General features: G+C 47.0%; 3 protein-coding genes, 1 long non-coding RNA gene and 1 pseudogene across 7 annotated transcripts; 4 read left to right on the top strand and 1 right to left on the bottom strand.

The window, feature by feature from the left end:
* The first annotated feature begins 3750 nt into the window (after positions 1–3750).
* On the top strand, positions 3751–5520 carry LOC147988099 (UPF0481 protein At3g47200-like). The gene is made up of 2 exons (XM_087545630.1): positions 3751–4791; positions 4912–5520. Exons 1-2 carry the CDS (start codon positions 4670–4672, stop codon positions 5396–5398), a joined length of 609 nt encoding a protein of 202 aa, XP_087401756.1. The 5' UTR covers positions 3751–4669; the 3' UTR covers positions 5399–5520.
* Positions 5521–5826: 306 nt separating this feature from the next.
* On the bottom strand, positions 5827–7571 carry LOC147988100 (uncharacterized). Of its 3 annotated transcripts, none has more exons than XR_015617802.1 (3): positions 7237–7571; positions 6934–7144; positions 5827–6348 (listed from the first exon to the last, which is right to left on the bottom strand). It is a non-coding gene; the product is annotated as an uncharacterized LOC147988100 (long non-coding RNA). The 3 variants fall into 3 exon arrangements; XR_015617801.1 differs by adding an exon at positions 6715–6818 and having other exon boundaries at positions 6934–7571; XR_015617800.1 differs by adding an exon at positions 6701–6818 and having other exon boundaries at positions 6934–7571.
* A 1388-nt stretch (positions 7572–8959) lies between these two features.
* LOC147988101 (UPF0481 protein At3g47200-like) lies at positions 8960–10745 on the top strand. The gene is made up of 3 exons (XM_087545624.1): positions 8960–9102; positions 9197–9653; positions 9734–10745. Exons 1-3 carry the CDS (start codon positions 8981–8983, stop codon positions 10526–10528), a joined length of 1374 nt encoding a protein of 457 aa, XP_087401750.1. The 5' UTR covers positions 8960–8980; the 3' UTR covers positions 10529–10745.
* A 6146-nt stretch (positions 10746–16891) lies between these two features.
* LOC125534644 (UPF0481 protein At3g47200) lies at positions 16892–18722 on the top strand. The gene is made up of 3 exons (XM_048697813.2): positions 16892–17203; positions 17290–17770; positions 17863–18722. Exons 1-3 carry the CDS (start codon positions 17022–17024, stop codon positions 18655–18657), a joined length of 1458 nt encoding a protein of 485 aa, XP_048553770.2. The 5' UTR covers positions 16892–17021; the 3' UTR covers positions 18658–18722.
* Positions 18723–19779: 1057 nt separating this feature from the next.
* LOC147988102 (UPF0481 protein At3g47200-like) lies at positions 19780–21600 on the top strand (annotated as a pseudogene). The gene is made up of 3 exons (XR_015617799.1): positions 19780–19936; positions 20166–20588; positions 20808–21600. The product of XR_015617799.1 is annotated as a UPF0481 protein At3g47200-like (transcript).
* Positions 21601–21935: the final 335 nt, after the last annotated feature.

A 21935-nucleotide genomic window follows, 5' to 3' on the forward strand; every position in this document is an offset into this window, starting at 1 on the left:
GAATTACGTATGTTGTCATAACGGTTCAAATAATAAAGATCTTCGTAGAATATGTAGGAACCAATATGGGCATCTACGTTCCGCTATTGGTTATTGACCGGGGAGGTGTTTCGGTCATGTCTACATAGTTCTTGAACCCGTAGGGTCCGCACGCTGTTTGTTGACGATGTAGTGTTTTATGAGTTATATGATTTGGTGAACGAATGTAGTTCAGAGTCCCGAGTGATATCACGGACATGACGAGGAGTCTCAAAATGATTGAGAGGTAAAGATTGATATATAGGACGATGATATTCATGTTGGGGAACGTAGTAATTTCAAAAAAATTCCTACGCACACGCAAGATCATGATGATGCATAGCAACGAGAGGGGAGAGTGTGTCCACGTACCCTCGTAGACCGAAAGCGGAAGCGTTAGCACAACGCGATTGATGTAGTCGTACGTCTTCACGATCCGACCGATCAAGTGCCGAACGCACGGCACCTCCGAGTTCAGCACACGTTCAGCTCGATGACGTCCCTCGAACTCCGATCCAGCCGAGTGTTGAGGGAGAGTTTCGTCAGCACGATGGCGTGGTGACGATGATGATTATCTACCGACGCAGGGTTTCACCTAAGCACCGCTATGATATTATCGAGGTGGACTATGATGGAGGGGGGCACCGCACACGGCTAAAAGATCAATGATCAATTGTTGTGTCTGTGGGGTGCCCCCTACCCCCGTATATAAAGGAGCAACGGGGGAGAGGCGGCCGGCCAGGAGGAGTCCTACTCCTGGCGGGAGTAGGACTCCTCCTGGCGCGCCTTCTCCTGGCCGGCCGCCTCTTCCATCGGGAGTAGGACTCCCTCCCTTCCTTGTTGGATTAGGAGAAGCTATCGTCCATATAGCACTTCTCGGCATTTTTTATGTAGATAATGCTCAAGGGCCCACCGCCAATGGGATGCCCTCGACAAGCAGAAGCACGGGATGGTTACAGCATCTACAGCCACCATGTACAAATCTTACCTCCTCTATTTTCCGACATATTGATGCATTTTACTTTTACTACTCTTTTATTCCACCACCAAACCATATATAAGATCCTCATCCTCACCATTCGATTTTGGGAGCGACTCTTAATCTTACTCCAGCTGGCTACGCTGGTATTGTTTACTGCTGCCAGCAGATTTTCATTTTGCTGAATGGGAGGGAGTAGTGAAAAGGATACATCTCAGTTTTCATATTCTTACAAATGTTTTGATGGGAATCTTCAAGGGAAAGATTCAGTTCATCTCTATTTCCTCAATGGTTCTAGTCTTTGGATTATTCGGGAGGCACTATAGTATCACTCATCTGCACGTAACGCTGTTATTTAGTAACAAGCCAGAACGCCTGCAATCTTGGTTTATACCTGAACAATCTCACTTGTCTAGATTTACAGAAAAATGCTCAGCTTCATTACCTATTAGTACAATTTTCGATCCAAATATAAAAAAACTGTTTCGTTGGTAAGAGAAAACTCTTCAAACTGATGTTTGGGGAGCGTATGATCTATGTCTCCATGCTCACGTTTGCGCACCAGACGTAATTTGATTACTGCAAGTTAGAAGGTCATACATTCTGTTTTGTTTGAACTGTTAGGTGTTCCACACACGCACGGATCGAGGTAATACTTTTACTTACGTTTGTCTTGCTAGGTAACACCACAAGCTTAAACTGCAATTATTCATCGTCCTACTTCACGCGAGTTGCTTAGCATCTGCCGCTAAACACTTATGTAAAAATCTATAGATATCTCGATAAAGAAACCGATGAATTCAAAAGACAGTTCAAAGATTTCAACTTGACATTGACTCTTCAACGTTATTTAGATTTGTGTTTCATGGCACTTTGCTATGTCTTGCGACAACTCAATTTGAACGAAATTACATATGGATATGCAATTTTGACTTTTCGTATCTTAGATATGTCCCTAGGGAAAATATCTCGTGCACCGGAGCTTGTGGTGTTACTGGTGCACCGAACTCACATTGCGTTTTTAAAATGTTCAAAAATCTCTAAAAAAATTAGAACATTCACACAACATCGATGTAGGTTGTCATAAATTTTCAAGCCAAAACTCAAAAGATAATTCGAAAAACAAAAATGATAAACTCAACACTAACAAGTACATAACATAACTTGGGCTTTCGATTTGGCCATCATCGTACAGATGTTAAATTTGACATTTTTGTATCTCAAAAAATGTTTCAAATTTTGATTTTGTGATGTCATGAATGTGCTAGTGGTTTTTCAGATTTTTTGAAATGTTCTATGTCATCCGGTGCACCGGTAGCACCACAAGTGCGGGTGCGCCGGATACATTCTCTGTCCCTCCCAGCTGCTCCTATCTACAATTCTCCACTTGTTCATCGTGTCGCGCTCAGCCTGCCTTCTGCCAATGGCGGACAACGTCACTCGTCATCACTCTGGCTGACCAGATGAGGCGCCTGCTGATCTAGATGCTAGAGAGCATCTGCATCGCCGGATCTATGATCAACTTGTGTGTCATCTCCACAAATGTCCCAGCCAACTCATGGTTGGGTGCAGCATCACTGATTTCACAATGGCATGAGATCAAGGCAGCATCGCCAAAGATGCTCGCTGGTGATATGAGTGTCGGATGGTAATCCCACAGATTTGTCTCAAAAGTGGTATATTTGAATGACTCTGGGATTTCATATTGGATTCTCATTGAGCCGACAGCCGTGAGCCTTGTACCGCCTCCCTGTTCCTCTTCTCCAACTGTCTCGCCGACCTTGAGGTTGTACAAGTAGGCACCACAGGCGAACTTTGCAAACAGGAGGCCACCTCCGCAGTCCAAGGCGGCTGACAAACAATAAGAGCTTTGCTTGACCAAGATGTAGCGCCGCTCTCACCTGTGATCCGGGGTGAGTAACCATAGCACCGTGTCTTGGCCCTTGTTCTCGTAGATGCACGGGCGGCCACAAACCACCAGCATACGGTTGAATGTGTGTGACTCCTTTGGGAGATCAATTCTGGTGATGATCTCGTCATCGGCGTCGAAAGCAAGCACAAACCACGGGTAGTGCTTGAACACGTTCATGTTATCTATAAGGATGTAGATTTTGCCATCACCCATGTGTAGACATTGTGGCCAAAACGGCACCTCGTCGTATGAGAACAAGGTCCTCGGCTCTTGCTGGCATCCCAATGATACCACCATCAACCTTGTGCCATGGCGGTCCACCTCACAGATGAGAGCCTTGTAGACCTTGCTCGATGGCGCGTACGAAAACCCTAAGAAGCTGCGGTGCGGGTGGCTCTCGCCCTCGCTGCCAGCGGGCGGAGGCAATGGCACGGACAGGCGTACCTCCTCCTTAGTGGCCGGGTTGAAAACAACACCGTGGACGGAGGACTGCTGCCCTTCCTCTTGATCGGCGAGGAGGGCTAGCCCGTTGCAGGTGTTGACGTATTCCCACCAATGCTCGACGTTGACGGTGTGCTTCAAGGTGGCCAACGCGGGGCCGACAACCTGGAAGTAGAAGGTCCTACCAGGGAACTCATCTTTGTAGAAGCAAGCAGCATGCGGGAGTTGTAGGCCTGGCGCGCCGAGACGCTGGTGGCGAAGCCAGAAGTGCGAGCTTCTGAGGAGTTGCCGGAAGCGCTTGGAAAGGACGACGCAGCGCACGGCGCAGCGGGACGGCAGACGGGCGAGGATCTCGTCAGCCACGAACTCGTCTCCGAAGACGGCCTCCTTGTCTGCCATGGAAGAATTTCCTTGATGATTTGTATATGACCAATGTCACTGCACCAACAACCCTCGGCTGTTTTCCACCGGTCTTCCTTAATAGCGAGTACAAAGAGAAGAGACGTTGTCTTTGCGCTGCCCATATATAAAAAGGGGAACACCTCAATCAATCCGAGTCCTACCAAGCTAAGGTACTCCACTGTCCGACAAATCCGAGTTGTACTGGAATTATAAAAAGGGGAACAACTCGGATTTGTCGGGCCACGATTCTATCAGTCCGACACGAATCCATCTGTTAAAGCCAGTTAACAGCCGTCAGATTGTAGAGCTCGGTATATCGAATCGAAAAACACAGAGGCAAAATATGTTTTGCCTGTAGTGTCACTCGGCACGTACTATTACGGACATTGTTAATTGTAAATGTTTAAAGGGTTAACTAGCTTTAGCATTGTTAATTGTAAATTAAAGTGCATTATATATAGCAGCTCTACCACCACTACCATACCTGAAGTTAAGCATGATGATGGTCCGAAGCCTTAATTAGTTTGGCTCCTTTTGGTAAAGGCCGAAGCTAAGCTTACCTGGCAAGTAACACCACCCTTTAAACATTCATTATACTCCCTCCGTTCCCAAATATAAGTCATTTTAGAGATTCCAACAAGTGAGTATATACGGAGCAAAATGAGTGAATCTACACTCTAAAACATGTCTACATACATTCGTATGTTGTAGTCTATTTGAGATGGCTAGAAAGACAATTATTTGGGAACGGAGGGAGTATTATATTATCTCGCTTTAACCACGTGATAATACAGGGAGCAAGGGATGTTGATAAGATCGAAATCCGGTCTTGCTAGCTGTTCTTCCCCTGTACATATATATACACGGGGATCGTAGCTAAGCTATGTTAGTTAAACAAGGATTGCAGACTGGCCAGGATGTCGTGGGTGGTGGACATGAAGAAGAAGCTCGAGGATGCTGAGCCGCTGGTGAAGGTGGAGAAATGGCCCAAGCACTGCATCTTCCGCGTCCCATCGCGCCTCATGATGGTCGACGACAGGTAATTGATGAACTTACTTAAGAGGCACGCTTCACCACCCGCATCGTACGTATACCTCGTAGCTATAATCATGGGCATGGCCGCTGCTGGTGTGTTTTTATGGGCAAATTTGATTGGCAGCATCTACAAGCCGCAAACAGTGTCTTTGGGCCCATTCCACCATGGCGACGAGGAGCTGAGACCCATGGAGGAGCACAAGCTGAGGGCCATCCATCACCTCCTCTGCCGGGACAGCTGCAAGACCACCCTTGACGACATCATCGCCACAGTTGAGGAGGTGACCGAGGAGCTGGAGGACGCCTACATGGACCTGGGAGACGAGTGGCGGGGTGAGGAGAACAGGGGTAAGTTCCTCGAGGTGATGATTACTGATGGCTGCTTCCTGCTGGAGGTGACGACGACAGCCTTAGGGGGGATGTACATTCCCAAGGACTATGCGGTCGGCGACACCGTCTTCAGCTCGCACGGCATCCAGCAATTCAAGCCATTCATCCAGCGTGACATGCTCCTGGTCGAAAACCAGCTGCCACTCAGGTTGCTTGAGAAGATAGTCGCCGCAGAGAGCGGCACATCTCCGGTATGTAGGTTACTGACTGCTAGGGTATAGTATCATTGTAACTCTGTAGATACGATAGACACCTGGTCTGACAGGCCGTTTAATTTGCCTGATGGTCTGTATGAACATCGATGATGATAGATGAACATGCATGCAGAACGCGGCTTTGATAAACTCCATGGTGCTCAAGTTCCTGGAAGGGAAAGATGTCCCGGAAGGGACCGCTCTGGGACTCCACCCGCTCGAGGTCTATCGGATGAGCATCCTGAAAACAAAATCCAGAGGCGTGGAGATGAAGGAGGTGGTTTTCCCCGTTGCTGCTGGAGCAGCCCAACATAGACTCTCCATCTCTGCAGTCCTTGAGCGAGACAGGCGAGAGCATGCGCCGCCGGCGATCCCCGATCGTAACTCCTCGATATCTAATAATTGGACGGCGTTCGAGCGTCAACTCGCCGGCACCAGAACCAGCCATGCTGTGCCCTGAAGATGAACGCCAGGTACTACGCCACAGATGAAAACACCCATCTTCCCTCCAATTAAAATCATACAGGCTCCATAATAGATGAGGTGGCAGCTACAAGAAGCGTTGCCCCACTCCATGTTGGACGACCCAGCTGCAACGCCTTCCCCTAGGTCCGGCAGTACTGCCTTTGGGCTTCTCCAACAGTCCGTCCTTTGGTTTCAGAGAAGATCAGAAGTGGGATTTCAGGCCAACGGGCAGACGAGCCAACTATCCCTGAATCCATCAGATCAATTGAATCGTCACTTTGTCAGTCGTCCATCACTCGGCCAGTACTGCAGACGTCGCCAATCGTTGGGTCACTCTACGTCTGGTCGCCGTTGCCGATTGCGTTTGCGTCCAATGTTGTGACTTCTGCGGTTCTGCCCACTGGTATCCGTAAACGTGCGCTACCAGTCTGATCATCAACAGGCATCCTCTCCCGAATACGTACAAGAAGCTTTGCTATGTCTGCTTTGCCTATCAGACAGACATCTCCGCTCTGCAAAGTAGTTCAGTTCAGTTCACTCTCAGAAAATGGGAGATCATCTACAGATGCACAAATAGTTTCGCTTGACAAGCCAACCGGGCATCCTCTCCCGAAGTATTTGGTAAATTATTACTCCTGTTATCTATACTCACACAAACATTTTATTCAGTACATTTCTTATGTGATAAGTGAACTCACAAGGGCACATGTAGTTTTATCAGTGTGCTTCTTTCTTATGAGATCTGAACTCAAGAATTCAGTGAGCATGAACAGCTATGATTTTCTTCATTGATTTGCTAATTAAGATACCCCTCCTTGCTTTGATTCATTTTATTTTGATCTTGCGCAAGTAAACTGATCTTACCTGGTATTTCTTACCAGGGTAATTACTTTGATCTTTCAGGCCTTTATATTGTTCTGGAACTTTCTTTGGTTGCGACACCACCCATGCATTGCATTGAAGCTGACTGAACTACAGATGGCTGTTTTGTTCAAAGCATTATCTTCCTTTTTCAGTGCAAGAAGCAACAGGGAGAAGCTACACAATACAAACTTAGTCCCGAACTTTCTGGCAACAGAACAGATTATAGAGGTTACCTTGGCAGGCAACAGATGGCGGTGATGTTGAGCACCTTGGATGGTGGGCATCCTCCTTCAGCAGATGGGATCGGAGCAGCTTCTCCTCTCCATGAAACATGCACAAAAGCAGATGGCACCCATCACATACGGGGATGAAGAAAACCAGACGAGAGGAGATATTCGTACCTCCTGCCTGCTCGGTTTTCACGAGCAAAGATGCTTCACGAACCTTGCAGCAGAGAAGAGAGGGCGCTTCACGAACAGGAACAGAGCACCAACTCCAAATCAAAAATACAGAGAGGGAAGTGACGGAGAGGGCACCTTGTCCGTGGCGTCGGCACTTGGGTTAGCGCTGCAGAGAGCACCCTCGTCACGCGGCTTAAACCTAAATCGAGGCGCTCACGCCTCCGTGGCCGTGGATCTCGACCTGCTTCTTGATCTGAGGCGAAGTGGAGGCGAGGAGGTCGCCTGGTGGTCGGGATAATGGGAGGAGAGAAGGGGTGGGGCGCAGGCTATGAGGGAGGACGCTGGTGGCTGCGGCGGTGGCGACGGCTGTGGGGAGGGCGCCGATGAGTGCTGGCGGCGGCAAACGAGGGAGAGGAGAAGAATTTGGGGAACGGGGTGCGGGGTGACGACGAGAGAGATGGGGCGGTCCTCGCGGGGTCCAGTGCCTACGTGGCCATCACGAGAGCTCGCCTCTTGTGCGACTGTTAATGGGTTTAATACTGTATTTTTGTTCGAAAAAGAGGATTACCCTGGCTTCTGCACACAGCCATATGTATACTGCAGTAGTGAGTAAATAAAGTGCAGTGCCTTAACTTGCTCTGCTGTACACACGCTGCAATAAATCACTTTAGGAAAACAATCTATCCATTCCATCCTGGAAAATAGGCGGAGCTTGTTAGCTTTGGTTGCGCAGTCTGAAACAAATAATCATAGCCCGAAATGCTTAGTGGGGTGCTTCGTGTGCGGCTAGGCCTGACAATGTTTGTCCTGGTTTAAAAAGTTTCCTTTTTTTTACTAAAGCAAATTAATTTGGCTCAAATTCTTGTCCAAATTAAGTTCTAAAACTACAAGAAATTTCAAAAAAATAAGTGTAGTTATATAGAGCTTAGTGAACATTTACACCAGCTCAAACTCAACTTTGTTTTTACATATTTTTGTAAATATTTAATAAAACCAATTCAGGCAATAATAATAATTTCCTAAATTATTTGTAGGGTTTATGAAATGTCAAAAAAAATTATGCGACTCCAAATACATATTAAATTTATTTCTCAATTATTTTATATTTGAAGATGTCCTATTATATTCTCTTATTTTTTTGATTTAAATTGGAAATTATTTGAATATTCGAAAGACAAATAAAATTTCAAATGCAACAAAAAAAACCAATTGAGGCATTTTGAGAAAGTCATTTTATCCCCTCTCTTTTTAAAATTCAAATGAACTCTCAAAAGTTCCAAATTCAACTGAAATTCAAATAAGATGAAAGAAAAGCACTCATTATTACTTATTTAGGTAAATTCGAAAATTTAGAAAATTTTGGGATGCATGTTACAAGAACCCTACCCTCAGTTGATCCATCACTTTTGTTATCAGCGGCCCTTGCCCTCGTTATCAAGTTCTTTGATCCGGCCAACCCTGGTTCATTGCAATTGGCATTGTCCTAGTTAAAAGTAAAAGTGCAGTAGCAACTCTGCCACCTCCTCAAGTTAAGCATAATGGTACGTAGTTTTAGTTTGGCCGAGTCAGGGTCATTTGTTAAAGCACGAGTTGACAGTGCTAGAAAACATCCTTCCGGCCAATGCTTTCTGCAAAACGCACTAGTCTAAATGAAGTTAAGCATAATTAATGGTAATATAATCAAGTTCATTTGCATCTACTATCTTTATGCCTAACCTAGGGGACAAGGCAAGTAACCTAGCTAAGCCTGCGTGTTTAAGGCAAGAATACAGCAAGAAAGGAATGTGGATAACAAATTAAAGCCGGTTCTTCCCGGGCCTACATATACAGTACAAGCATTCACAAGCATAAACAAGGTACGTACTTACTTGATTGCAGGATGTCGTGGGTGGTGGACCTGGAGAAGAAGCTCGACGACGCGGAGCAGCCGGACGAGGTTGAGAGATGGCCGAGGCACTGCATCTTCCGCGTCCCATTGCGGTTCAAGATGGTCGATGGCAGGTATGGACGCCACATCAACCACCCGCCGTACATAGCAACAATCTCTGCTGCTGTTTTTTCTTTTCACTACCGGCGGCATTGCGGCAACTCGCAGCGTATACAAGCCGCGGACGGTCTCTCTAGGCCCATTCCACCACGATGACGTGGAGCTGAAACCCATGGAGATGCACAAGCTGAGGGCCGTCCGTCACCTCGTCCGCCGGGACAGCTGCAAGACTACCCTTGCCGAGCTCGTTGCCGCCGTGGATGAGGTGGCGGACGAGCTGGAGGACTCCTACATGGACCTGGGCGACGAGTGGCGTGGCCAGAAGAACAGGGGCAAGTTTCTAGAGATGATGATCGGTGATGGCTGCTTCCTGCTGGAGGTGATGAGGGCCGCCGCAGGGAAGCGGTCCATTCCCAAGGACTACGCGCACAGCGACCCCGTCTTCAGCTGGGACGGCATCCAGCAGATCAAGCCCTTCGTCCAGCGCGACATGCTCATGGTCGAGAACCAGCTGCCACTGAGGTTGCTTGAGAGGATAGTCGCCGCGGAGGATGGCACATCTCCGGTACGTAGGTTACTGACTGCTAGCGGGCCCTTTAATTTTCCTATGTATGGACATCGATGATGGTGCATGCATGCATGCAGAGCGCAGCTTCCATAAACTCCATGGTGCTCAAGTTCCTGGAAAGGGAAGATGCCCCTAAAGAGACCGTCCTGGGACTCCACCCGCTTGATATCTACCGGACGAGCCTACTCAAGCGCAAAAGTCAGAGGAATAGTAATAGAAAGGTTCTTCACAGAGGCATGCCGACGACACCGACAACAAAGGAGGTCAACATCGTTCGCCTGGGGAGAGCGGTGCCTAGATCTGCGTGGACCCTGTACAAGGCAGGAATCCGGTTCCTGCCTAGCGGGACGAGCTGCATTGACGACATCGATCTGAACAACGGGAGGCTCTACATGCCCAGTGTCCTGCTGGACGACTCCACCGTCTACAGGGTCCTCAACATGATGGCGTTCGAGGCGATCCACGCCGGCACCCACGACGACATGACGGCATACGTGTTGTTCGTCAAGGACTTCGTCGACTCAACCCATGACGTGCGCCTGCTGGTGAGGAAAGGGATCCTAGAGCACAACCTTGTGGACGACGACGCCGTGGTGAGACTCTTCAACCGCCTCACCACGGACGTGTCACAGAACTGGGAGAGGCAGCTGTCCCACGTGCGCACGGCAGTGGAGCACCACTACCGCTGCAACCGCCATAGGAACCGCGTGCACGTCTTTCTATATGAGTCATGGGCCAACCTCAGGAGCAAGTACCTCAGGAGCCCATGGACGCTCCTTGGCCTCCTCACCGCAACCTTGCTCCTTGTCGCTGATATCGTGCAGGCCGTGTATGCAGTCAAATCCTACTATGAACCTGACAAGGGTAATTAATCCCAAAATGCGTATCGGAGAGTGCCTTTCTTTTCCTAACCGCGTGCACGTCTGTCTAAGTCACCCTCGAGTGAGTCTTTTCTTTTCTTAAGTCCTAGTCGATTTTATAAATTTGTCCACGTAGTATATGTATATCTTACAAAATGTTCACTATGTTGTATTATTTTGTTCATCTAGTGCGAATATTATGTATTGCTTATTTTTGCAAGAGAAAACTACTGTATGATTTTGGTCCCCCAAGTTCACCAAGAGTCGGCATTTGATCCCTCAAGTCTCAAAACCAAATAACTTTGGTCCAAAACCGGAGCAGAATGTATTGAGGCTGACGTGTCACTGGTTTTTTATCCCACTAGCCACATAAGCAGTCAAAGACAAAATCTCTCTCTCTCAGGGGAATACAGGAGCAACATGCAGCACACCAGCGGTTAGCATCAACAAACAGCCAGCAGACCAACATCACCGGCTACCTCCCACCGCCGCCATGGCCATGCCAGTCTTCATACCACCTTCAACCCCCAACCCTCCCCACACACTTCAGCGCGCAGCCCCATCCGGCCACCCACTCCCCACCACCAAGATCTCGTGGCTGAGGCCTGAGGGTGCCAACGACCAGAGCCACGGCCCCGCTCCATCGACCCACTGGCGGACCCGAGATCAACCACCTACCCCTGACCTTGTTCTCCACGTCTCTACTGGGGCGGCGCGGTTCGAGATTGACGGTGTCGGGGCCACACAGATCGAGATTGACGGCTTCGGGGCTGCACGGATTGAGGCTAGAGGGAAACTTGCTCTTACACCAATGATGCCGGCGAGCGCACCCAACACTCTACCAGTGGCGCCGGGGCTTGTCCTAGTATGTTCTCGCCAGGGTCGTGCAGATCGAGGCTGACGGCGAGGTCACCTCGGCTACCTGCGAGCACTAGGCAGGCTACCCCCCTTTCCTCCTCCCTGGGCAAGGCTCCAAAACGGGCAACTCCAGTGGCCTACGACGACAACCACCTCAGGCCCTTCTATGCCCTCCATCAGTCAATCTCCTCACCGCCTTCTCATTGGAGAGGATACAGCAGTAACCACCGTAGCCAACAAGACGACGCGGTCTTCAGCAATCCAGGGATGAAGGACACCTTGTTCGTGGGTGAGAGCCAAAACCGCTGCCACGTGGCCGCTTTTTCACTCAAATCTGGTTTTGGATGAAACTTGCCCGATATTGAGACTTGAGGGACCAAATATCGCCCGAAAATTCTTGAGGGACTAGATGTAGACTTTTGATGAACTTGAGGGACCAAAAACATACTTTTCTCTTTTTGCAATGTAAAATTTTGCACCGATATCAAGATCAAATCAACGTTTATTGGCTTCAATTGAGTCTTAACAAAAATTTGTCGCCCGTGATCTAAAAAAACCGTTTTTCTTTTTTCCTTTTTTAAATTGTATAAATGCTTCTCTTTTGGGCAACTTGTTTGCAAAGAATAAAAGTGGAAGAATATCAGAAGAGTTGTGCGCCACAAAAACGATCCCTCTCCCTCGTGTGTTTGAGATGCCAAACAACCTGTGTTGTGTTAGGCAGGTGATCGCCGGAGTACTTGTAGCTTCGGCAACAGCAAGTGGGAAGAAAAATTTATACGTTCTGTCCTTGAACTCTTTGACGCGTAACAATTTGGTACCCTAACTCAAGAAACACTATAATATGATCCCTATACATGAAAACTAGATAATGCCACGCGCGTTGCTGCGTGAATTTTGTATGGCATGATGTTAAGAATATAACTGTAAAACTATGGAGTTAAATATGATGGTATTGGATGTTTTAGGCACAAAATAAATGGCTAACGTCCAACCCATACTTGCATAAGAATATCACTATCATGTTAAAGATAGGTTTAGAAAGAACATAAACACTATGGAACAAATCACTTGTTTTACCGGAACAATGTCCAACACTAAGTAAATAAAGGGAAGACAATAATAAAGTGAAGGTACACATGTGCTTGAGGACTGAATCACCCCCAATTTGATACGGCACAACTACTACATAAGTGGCATACTGCCTTGTTGTACCTAGCATTTGGTATACTATAGTGTAGAAGGTATTAGCTAGTTTCATAGAAATCTTCATTTAGGAACCTTAAAGTATAACCTAAACTATGTTTACTGTTTCATCTGACTGTATGTGTATGCAGATCATGAGATGGCGAAAGTTATTATGCATCTGAGCATGTGCTAGCATCGTCATATCCATCTTGCTTGTTTTCTGTTCAAAGCGTGGAGCCATATCATTTGCATACTACTCATAATTGTAGCATGATGGAAAACCAAGACACCTTTTGCATCTTTTGTGCATATTAGGCAGCTCAAATGTGGCCGGAGTCGCCCCTCATGGATGCCCAGAAAAGGTGCAGAAAATCATTGTAAGATAGCCGGCCATAGGTGTATATGCTAATGTTACCTTTTTTAGAAAAGGATATGCTAACGTTTCCTAATTGGAGGAAACAAACCGAAAAGAAATATGAGATATTGTGTACAAAGTAGGATGTCAACGGTGCTGACATGAATAATAGAGGAACAAATCCCTTGGAAGAAGAGTTTAAGGCTACAAAGAGCATGGATACTAAAGCAAATTGACTACAGTCAATCAAACTATCTAGCTATAACGCTCTATCCCATATCAATGTTTAAAGTTTACTACCAGACACAATCTCCTCTTAGCTTCTGCTTAGTAAATTGTAGGTGTGCACATAATATCAAATCAAACTATACTGGTCTGATGTGTAAACGAATTAAGTAGTCGTTGTATTTTTTGCCTTGGAAATATCAAGTATAAATCATTAAATGAGCACCGTACTGGATTCTTGGTCCTATAAGTCACGGTTTCATTTTTTGCAATACCTGCTATATCAATCCTCTGAGATAACAATGAAGAGATTGGGCAAACCCAATACCTTATCAAATGCCAAATGCTCATGATTCCACATCAGTGAATAAATTTCAGATCAGATCTTGTAATGAAAGAGTAGAATAGCAAAGCATGAGTTGGAATAATAGGAATGAACGAAGAAATTCATCCAGAAGTTGTGGTGGGTCCTTAGCAAGTAAGTGATGCTTATGTGGCAGGGGTGTTGTAGTGGTTGGTCCCATATGTAAGTCAATCAAAAAATACCGATGTGGCGGTTGTGCTGAGGTGGATAGGCTGCATGTCAAAAGAAATAATATAGTGAGGATGAATTATTTAGGTATTATAGATACATAACGTGAATGGTATAATAAATGGTCCCTTCGACGGTCGATCGCTCTGGTGCCCTGCGTGGCACGACTCTTTTGCCGAGAACCCTCTCGCTTTTTTGGAAATCAATCTACGCTCCACCGTGGCCCCACGTGCCAGGGTCGTAGTCTAGAGCCCACATGTTGGCCTCCCACGCCGAATAGGCAAGTCGCAGCTGCCTTATTTAATAGACCAGCCGTCTCCACTTCACCACTCCTCTCTCTCTCTCTCTCTTGTGTCACCTCCTTGTCTCTCTAACCCAACCAAGCAACTGCCCTGCTCGTGCCGCTCGTCGCCGCCGCCGCATGGCACATCTCTTCTGCGGGAAATCCCCTGGCCTTTATTAAAATCACCCTGCGCTCCATCGTGGCCCCACGTGCCAGGGTAGTTGTCTCAAGCGCACATGTCAGCCTCCTGCGCCAAGTAGTCAAATCGCCGCTGCTGATTCAATAGGCCAGCCGCCTCCACTCCACCACTCCTCTCTCTCGTATCTCTCCGTCTCGTCGCCTCCTCGTCTCTCTCACCCAACCAAGCAATCGCCCTGCTCGTGTCTCACTCCGCTCATTTGCATTCATTAGTCATTATTAACAATATTGGAACGGATATCTCGGTTTTTATCAAATAACCCGGTCTAATCTTAGGTGTGACGAGTTTCAAAATAACACTAATCACACACCCCACGGAAAGATGAGTAAGCATCTAATAAATAAAATCTTGCATGATACCACATATATGTTACTACCCACTATGAAGGTAGTAACACAGACTATTATCATATGCATGACACTAGTCTAAGTTGCTCCCCGCTATGACATTTGTGCTTTGGCCTTCTTTTCCTTGAAAACCCTCCAATCTTTTTATTATTTTTCCTCGTTCTGAATAAGTATTTTTGGGTAAATTTTCCAATTTCCAGTCCCCTACCGGTCTAATTCTACGATAAGAGAGAATATCAAGATAAAATAGGACAAAGGTGATCGAATTAACATAGTGATTGAGCAATTTATCTTCTAAAATTATGATGCAAAATGCACATATTAGAATTTCAGAACATCATTTCGTCAGGCGTATTACTAGCGTGTAGATCACCCATGCACACTTGAGTCGAAAGATATACCCGATTAGATAGTTTGATCTCTCATGAGTACTTCACAAAAATCCACATAGGATGAGCCATATCATTGATCTGAAAGCCACCGTCAGCGCCTAACATATGCGGTTTTCCAAAGCGCCCTTGTGGATCAAGCAACTAGTGACATATTTCATCGTTTGAAGGATGGTAAAGCCGTCAGATGTGACGATTTCCACTCATCAGAGATGCCCCATGTTGTGATAATGTAGATTAACTAGCTTTATCATTGTTAACTATAGAAGTGCACTAGCAACTCTGCCACCCCATGAAGCTAAGAATAATGATACTCTCCCTCCATTCCTACATATAAGTCTTTATAGAGATTCCACTATAGACCACATACGGATGTATATAGATGCATCTTAGAGTGCTCCGTATATAGTCCATAGTGGGATCACTACAAAGAATTATATTTAGGAACGGAGGGAGTACGTTAATCTTAGTTTGGCTCAGCCATGTAGCATCCTACTATTCCCCTTTGGTAAAGCCTGAATTGATGGTGTTAGAAAACATCCTTCCAGCCAATTCTTTCTGCAAAGCACTAGTCTAATTAACTCTACCACTACCCCATCAAGTTAAACACATTCACATTGGTATTTTTTCAAGTACATCCGCATCTATCTTTGTGCCTAACCTAGGGGACAAGGCAAGTAACACGGTACTTCAATCATCCATTCATTATATCATGTGGCTTGAACCACGTGGTCTGCGTAAGTTTCAGCTTCCCGTTGCAATAATCACGTGATAATACAGCTAGAAAGTAATGTGGATAAGAGAGCCGGCTCTTGGATGCTAGTTGTTCTTCCCCTACATATATACAGATCAGACTGCTAGCCGCCTGGCGTCTGAGTTGGACGCGGATGCGTCGCTGTGGAGGCACGGCGTGCGCTGGCGTAGATACATGTGCACTCAGTCAACATGTAAACGAACAAATGAATGAACACAATTCCCGATTCATGTAAAAACCCAGCTTTTCACTGATAAACAGACGCCTTGCATAACAGTTTAATAATCTTGTAGCTTTGTTGTCCTAGTTATTTTCTTGTCAATGGGCGTCGTAATTGTATTCTCTTGCTTTCCTGAGAACATGATTGTGTAATATTTCACCACCTGATTTATTTCGCTCTGTTTTATATTACAGTGTACTTCTATTCTCAGAAAGCATGAATATATTGTACTGTTTCACAGCAGTTGTTCATGTTAGCTGCTTCGATTGCATCGTCTGCTCTCTGCTATTGATGATTAGCTTGTTTGTGTTGCAGTTAGCCTCTTACAGTTTAGAGGTCACAGTTTTTTGAACATTATCTGAATTTTGATTGATGCACTGGTAGTTCAGATTTGCATCTAAGTTTTTAAGAGTAACAGGAAGGCACAAAAGGCCTCCCCGGTTCCATTTTTATTGAAAACGAAACCAGAGCAAACAGGGGGCCACATTCAGGCATACGCTAGTCGCATGTTGAGAGCCCTAACGGGCAACACAAAAACTAAACAGATGAGCTGGAGCTGACAAAGTGCAAAGAGCAAACTTATTACAGCGTACCCTTGTGAATCAAGCGATTAATGGCATATGTCATTTTTTGGTGGATGGTAAAGCGCTCAGATGACTCATGAATGATGACGCATGTGGTAGTAGCGTGGATTAACTAGCATTAGCATTGTGTTAATTATACAAGGGCAGTAGCGATGCCACCTCCATGAAGTTAAGCATAATGGTACAGCCAGAAGCATCCTTTTGGTAAAGCCCGATTTTATAGTAGTAGAAAACATCCTTCTGGCCAATGCTTTCTGCAAAACACGCTAGTCTAAATGAAGTTAAGCATAATTCTGGTGTAATTAATTCCATTTGCACCTAACATTGTGCCTAACTCTAGGGGACAAGGCAAGTGACACCGTCCTATAATAATTCATTATCCGTGTCATGTCCCCATAACCCAGGCCTGCGTAAGTAAGGTATAATCCCGTGACAACACAGCAAGAAAGGAATATGGACGAGAAAGAAAGCCGGCTCTGTTAATTCTTCCCCTACATATACACAACAATTTAGAAGCACAAAGCGTGTGTAGCTAGCCAAGCTAGGGAGACAAGCTACTTCACTTGGTTGCAGGATGTCGTCGTCGTGGGTGGTGGATGTCGACTGCCCTGAGCCGCAGGCGAACGTGGAGGGATGGGTGGTGGACATGGCGAAGAAGCTCGAGGACGCGGAGCCGCCGGCAAAGGTGCAGAGATGGCCGAAGCACTGCATCTTCCGCGTCCCATTGCGCTTCACGAGCAAGATGGTGGATGGAATGTAAGCCGCACGCCCCATCAGACCATCACCCGCATTGTAGTAATCGCTGCTTTTGTATTTTTCTTTATGTGAAAATGTAATGGCAGGGCGAGCAGCGTATTCAAGCCGCAGACAGTGTCTCTCGGCCCATTCCACCACGACGACAAGGACCTGAAACCCATGGAGGAGCACAAGCTGAGGGCCGTCCGTCACCTCCTCCGTCGGGACCATGTTGGTCGGGACAGCAAACTGACCCTTAGCGGGATTGTCGCCGCCATGGAGACGGTGGCCGACGAGCTGGAGGACGCCTATATGGACCTGGGTGATGAATGGCGGGGCGAGGAGAACAGGGGCAAGTTCCTTGAGATGATGATCACAGACGGTTGCTTCCTGCTGGAGGTGATGAGGATGGCCATAGGGGGGAAGGGCTCCATTCCCAAGGACTACGAGCATGGTGACCCTGTCTTCAGCTGGCACGGCATCCAGCACATCGGGCCATTTGTCCAGCGTGACATGCTCCTGGTCGAGAACCAGTTGCCACTGAGGTTGCTCGAGAAGATCGTCGCAGTGGAGGAAGGCACATCTCCGGTACTAACTGTTAACATAGTAGCATCGTTGACACTGTACATTTGATAACGAAACCTGAACTGACAGGCCGTTTAATTTGCCTGTGTATGCAGAGCGCGGCTTCGATAAACTCCATGGTGCTCAAGTTCCTGGAAAGGGAAGATGCCCCGGAAGGGACCGTCCTGGGACTTCACCCGCTCGACATCTACCGGACGAGCCGGCTCAAGGGCACAAGTCAGGTCAAGAATAACGGCAAGGGTCTTCAAAGAGGCGTGAAGATGACGCCGGCGCCAACGGAGGTCGGCATCTTTCGTTCGCAGAAAGTGGTTCCCCGATCCGCATGGAAGCTGTCGGAGGCAGGAATCCGATTCCTGCCCAGCAAGACAGGCTGCCTCGACGACATCGAGCTGGACAACGGGAGGCTCTACATGCCCAAGGTCCATATGGATGACTCCACCGCCTACAGGATCCACAACATGATGGCGTTCGAGGCGATGCACGTTCGCACCGGGAACGACGTGACGGCATACGTGTTGTTCGTCAAGGACCTCATCAGCTCTGCCGACGACGTGCGCCTGCTAGGGAGGAAGGGGATCCTGGAGCATGACCTTGCCGATGACGACGACGCTGTGGTGAGACTCTTCAACAGCCTCACCAGAGATGTGTCCAAGAATTGGGAGAGTCATCTGTGCCGCGTGCGTGACGCCGTGGAGCACCACTACACCAGCAACCGTCTACGTGTCATCCTCTATGAGTCGTGGTCACACCTCAAGAGCAAGTACTTCAGGAACCCGTGGTCGCTCCTCGCCCTTGTCACCGCAATCTTGCTCGTCGTCGGAGACATCGTGCAGGCCGTGTATGCAGTCATATCGTATGATCCTAACGAGGGCAAGCCCAAAATACATTAACCAGGAAATGTTTCTCCTTTTTTGCAAAGAATAAAAAGTGAAATAAAACCAGAAAAGTTGTGCTACATTGTGTGTCTGTGTGTGTTTGTGTTAGGCAGGTGATCGCCTGACTACTTTTGTTGATGGTAACAAGAGATGGGAATGTGGACCGCTACCTTCTTCTCATTGTTTACTATTACGGCAATTATATGTGGGACGAAATGTTGCACAAAAACATGTCAAAAAAAATCTGTTGCACAAAAAGCACGAGGCACTCAGAGAGACTGAGTGCAAGGTGAAGCTCATGGCATTCTATCTTCTAAAATTATGATGCAAAATGCACATAGTAGAATTTTAGAACATCATTTCGCCAGGCGTATTACTGGCATGTAGATCACCTGTGCACACTTGGGTCAATAATCATACCCGATTAGATAGTTTCATCTCTAACGAGTACTTCACAAAAATCAACATAGGATGAGCCATATCATTGATCTCAAAGCTACCGTCAGCGCCTATCATTATGCGGTTTTTCCAGCGCACCCTTGTGGATGAAGCATTAGTGACATATGTCATCATTTGAAGGATGGTAAAGCAGTCAGATGTGGCGATTTCCACTCATCAAAGATGACCCACGTTGCGATAATGTAGATTAACTAGCTTTATCATTGTTAACTGTAAAAGTGCATTGGCAACTCTGCCACTCCATGAAGTTAAGCATAACGGTACGTTAGTCTTAGTTTGGCTTAGCCAAGCAGCATCCTACTATTCCCTTTTGGTAAAGCCTGAATTGATAGTGTTAGAGAACATCCTTCCAGCCAATGCTTTCTGCAAAGCATGCTGTCTAATTAACTCTGCCACTACCCCATCAAGTTAAGCACATTCGAATTGGTAGTTTAATTAAGAACATTCGCATCTCTCTTTGTGCCTAACCTAGGGGGCAGGGCAAGTAACAGGGTACCTATTGCTTTAACCACATGGCCTGCGTAAGTTTAAGGTACCTATTGAAATAATCACGTGATAATACAGTTCGAAAGGAATGTGGATAAGAAAACCGGCTCTTGCATGCTAGCTGTTCTTCACCTAGCTACATATATATATTCGTGGACATAGGAGTTCAGAAGTACAAAGCGTGTAGCTAGCTATAGGTAAACAAGGTAGTATTTGGTTGCAGGATGTCGTCATGGGTGGTGGATATGGAGAAGAAGGTCCAGGGCGCTGAGCCGCCGGCGAAGGTGGAGAAATGGCGGAAACACTGCATCTTCCGCGTCCCGTTGCGCTTCAAGGTGATCGATGGCAGGTATGGAGAGATACTTCATTGGTGTTGATTGCTTCAACATGACAATTTTTATGCCATGATATTTATTTATGTTTTTGTGTTTTTTAGTTTTCTTTCTTTCAATAGTTTGGGTGTCTGCTTCCTCAATGTGTCAACTGCACCTTCCAAAAATAAAATATGTGGATTGCTGCTTCTTGACATTGTGATATTAACATATCACCTTTCTTGAAAAAAATAACACAAATTGCAGGGTGAGCAGCGTATACAAACCGCAGACACTGTCTTTGGGCCCATTCCACCACGATGACAAGGACCTGAAACCCATGGAGGAGCACAAGCTGAGGGCCGTGCATCACCTCCTCCACCGGGACGGCTGCAAGACCACACTTTCCGAGCTCGCTGCCACCATGGAGAAGGTAGGTGAGGAGCTTCAGGATGCCTACATGGAACTGGGCGACGAGTGGGGGGGCGAGGAGAACAGGGGTAAGTTCCTGGAGATGATGATCATCGACGGCTGCTTCCTACTGGAGGTGATGAGGACGGCCATAGGTGGGAAGTACTCCATTCCCAAGGACATCAAGCCGTTCATCCTACGCGACATGCTCCTGGCCGAGAACCAACTGCCACTCAGGTTGCTCGAGAAAATCGTCACCGCAGAAGCGGTAGATCTCCGGTACGCAGGTTACTGGCTTAGTGCTAACATCTAGTGTTGTTCACCTAAATCTCACAGTAAAAACTTACCCTCTCTGCCTCTATGTATCCTCAATGTCTCAACTATTTTCTCATATCGTGTTATGTCATTGTAGTGGCTGGGTGTACTTGATACCAACTTATATATTGCCCTTTGTTTAAAAAACTTAACATAATGATGAATGGATGAACATGCATGCAGAGTGCGTCTTCGATCAATTCCATGTTGCTTAAATTCCTGGAAGGCAAAGATGCCCCCGAAGGGTCCGATGAGTTGGGACTCCATCCGCTCCACATATACCGAAGGAGCCAGCTCAAGGGCCATCTGAAGCCTTATCAGAGGAACAGAGGTGGCCTGGAGAACACCATACCGACAGCCAATGCCGTCGTTGTTCGTCAGGAGAGAGTGGTGCCCCGATCGGCATGGAAGTTGTACGAGGCGGGGATCCGGTTCGTGCCCAGCAAGACGACCTTCCTCGACGACATCAACCTGGACAATGGCAGGCTCCACATGCCCAAGTTCCATCTCGATGACTCCACGGCCTACAAGTTCCACAACATGATGGCGTTCGAGGCGACGCACGTCAGCACTGAAAATGACGTGACGGCCTACGTGCTCTTCGTCAAGGACCTCGTGGACTCCGCCGAAGACGTACGCCTGCTCATGAAGAAGAGGATCCTTGAGCATGACCTCGCCGACGACGACGATGCCATGGTGAAGCTCTTCAACAGCCTCACCAGGGATGTGTACAAGAACTGGGAGAGTAAATTGTGCCGCGTACATGAGGACGTGGAGCACCACTACCTCAGCAACCGCCCGCGCGTCGTCCTGTACGAGTGGTGGGCAAACCTCAAAAGTAGGTACTTCAGGAGCCCGTGGACGCTCCTTGCCTTCATCACCGCCATCTTGCTCATCGTCGGTGACATCGTGCAGGCTGTGTTTGCAGTCTTATCCTATTATAAACCTGACAAGGATAAGCCCAAAATGCCTTAATCAGATAATTAACGCTTCATTTTTTTCTTTTGGCATGTTTGTTTTGAAAGAATAAAGGTGAAAACAAATCAGAAAAGCTGTACGCCACAAAACGCCCCCGATCTCTCCCTCGTCTGTTTGATGTCAAACAATCTCTGCTCCTGTGCGCGCAGATGTTTGTGAGAGAGGGGGACAGGTGATCGCGCTCGACTAGTTGTAGGTTAGAGCATCAAATGTTTTATTGAACTGTCCCGTCATTGTTCGGACAAGAGAGAATAGAACAAAAAATCACCCAACAGTATTCTTCATTTTATCTTGGCGTGTGCGGGCAGTCCACAAATTGATGTAGACCGAACC

This window comes from Triticum urartu, chromosome 2A (genome assembly GCF_056163025.1).
Source record: "Triticum urartu cultivar PI428250 chromosome 2A, HENAU_Tu73, whole genome shotgun sequence".
NCBI lineage: Eukaryota > Viridiplantae > Streptophyta > Magnoliopsida > Poales > Poaceae > Triticum > Triticum urartu.

Excerpts from the sequence above, each read along its gene's own strand:
- LOC147988099 (XM_087545630.1), top strand. The coding sequence starts at position 4,670 with ATGTCGTGGGTGGTGGACATGAAGAAGAAGCTCGAGGATGCTGAGCCG. Across the intron at positions 4,792-4,911 it reads CTCATGATGGTCGACGACAG|CATCTACAAGCCGCAAACAG; the intron begins GTAATTGATGAA and ends TTTGATTGGCAG.
- LOC147988101 (XM_087545624.1), top strand. The coding sequence starts at position 8,981 with ATGTCGTGGGTGGTGGACCTGGAGAAGAAGCTCGACGACGCGGAGCAG. Across the intron at positions 9,103-9,196 it reads TTCAAGATGGTCGATGGCAG|CGTATACAAGCCGCGGACGG; the intron begins GTATGGACGCCA and ends GGCAACTCGCAG. Across the intron at positions 9,654-9,733 it reads CGGAGGATGGCACATCTCCG|AGCGCAGCTTCCATAAACTC; the intron begins GTACGTAGGTTA and ends GCATGCATGCAG.
- LOC125534644 (XM_048697813.2), top strand. The coding sequence starts at position 17,022 with ATGTCGTCGTCGTGGGTGGTGGATGTCGACTGCCCTGAGCCGCAGGCG. Across the intron at positions 17,204-17,289 it reads AGCAAGATGGTGGATGGAAT|GGCGAGCAGCGTATTCAAGC; the intron begins GTAAGCCGCACG and ends ATGTAATGGCAG. Across the intron at positions 17,771-17,862 it reads TGGAGGAAGGCACATCTCCG|AGCGCGGCTTCGATAAACTC; the intron begins GTACTAACTGTT and ends CTGTGTATGCAG.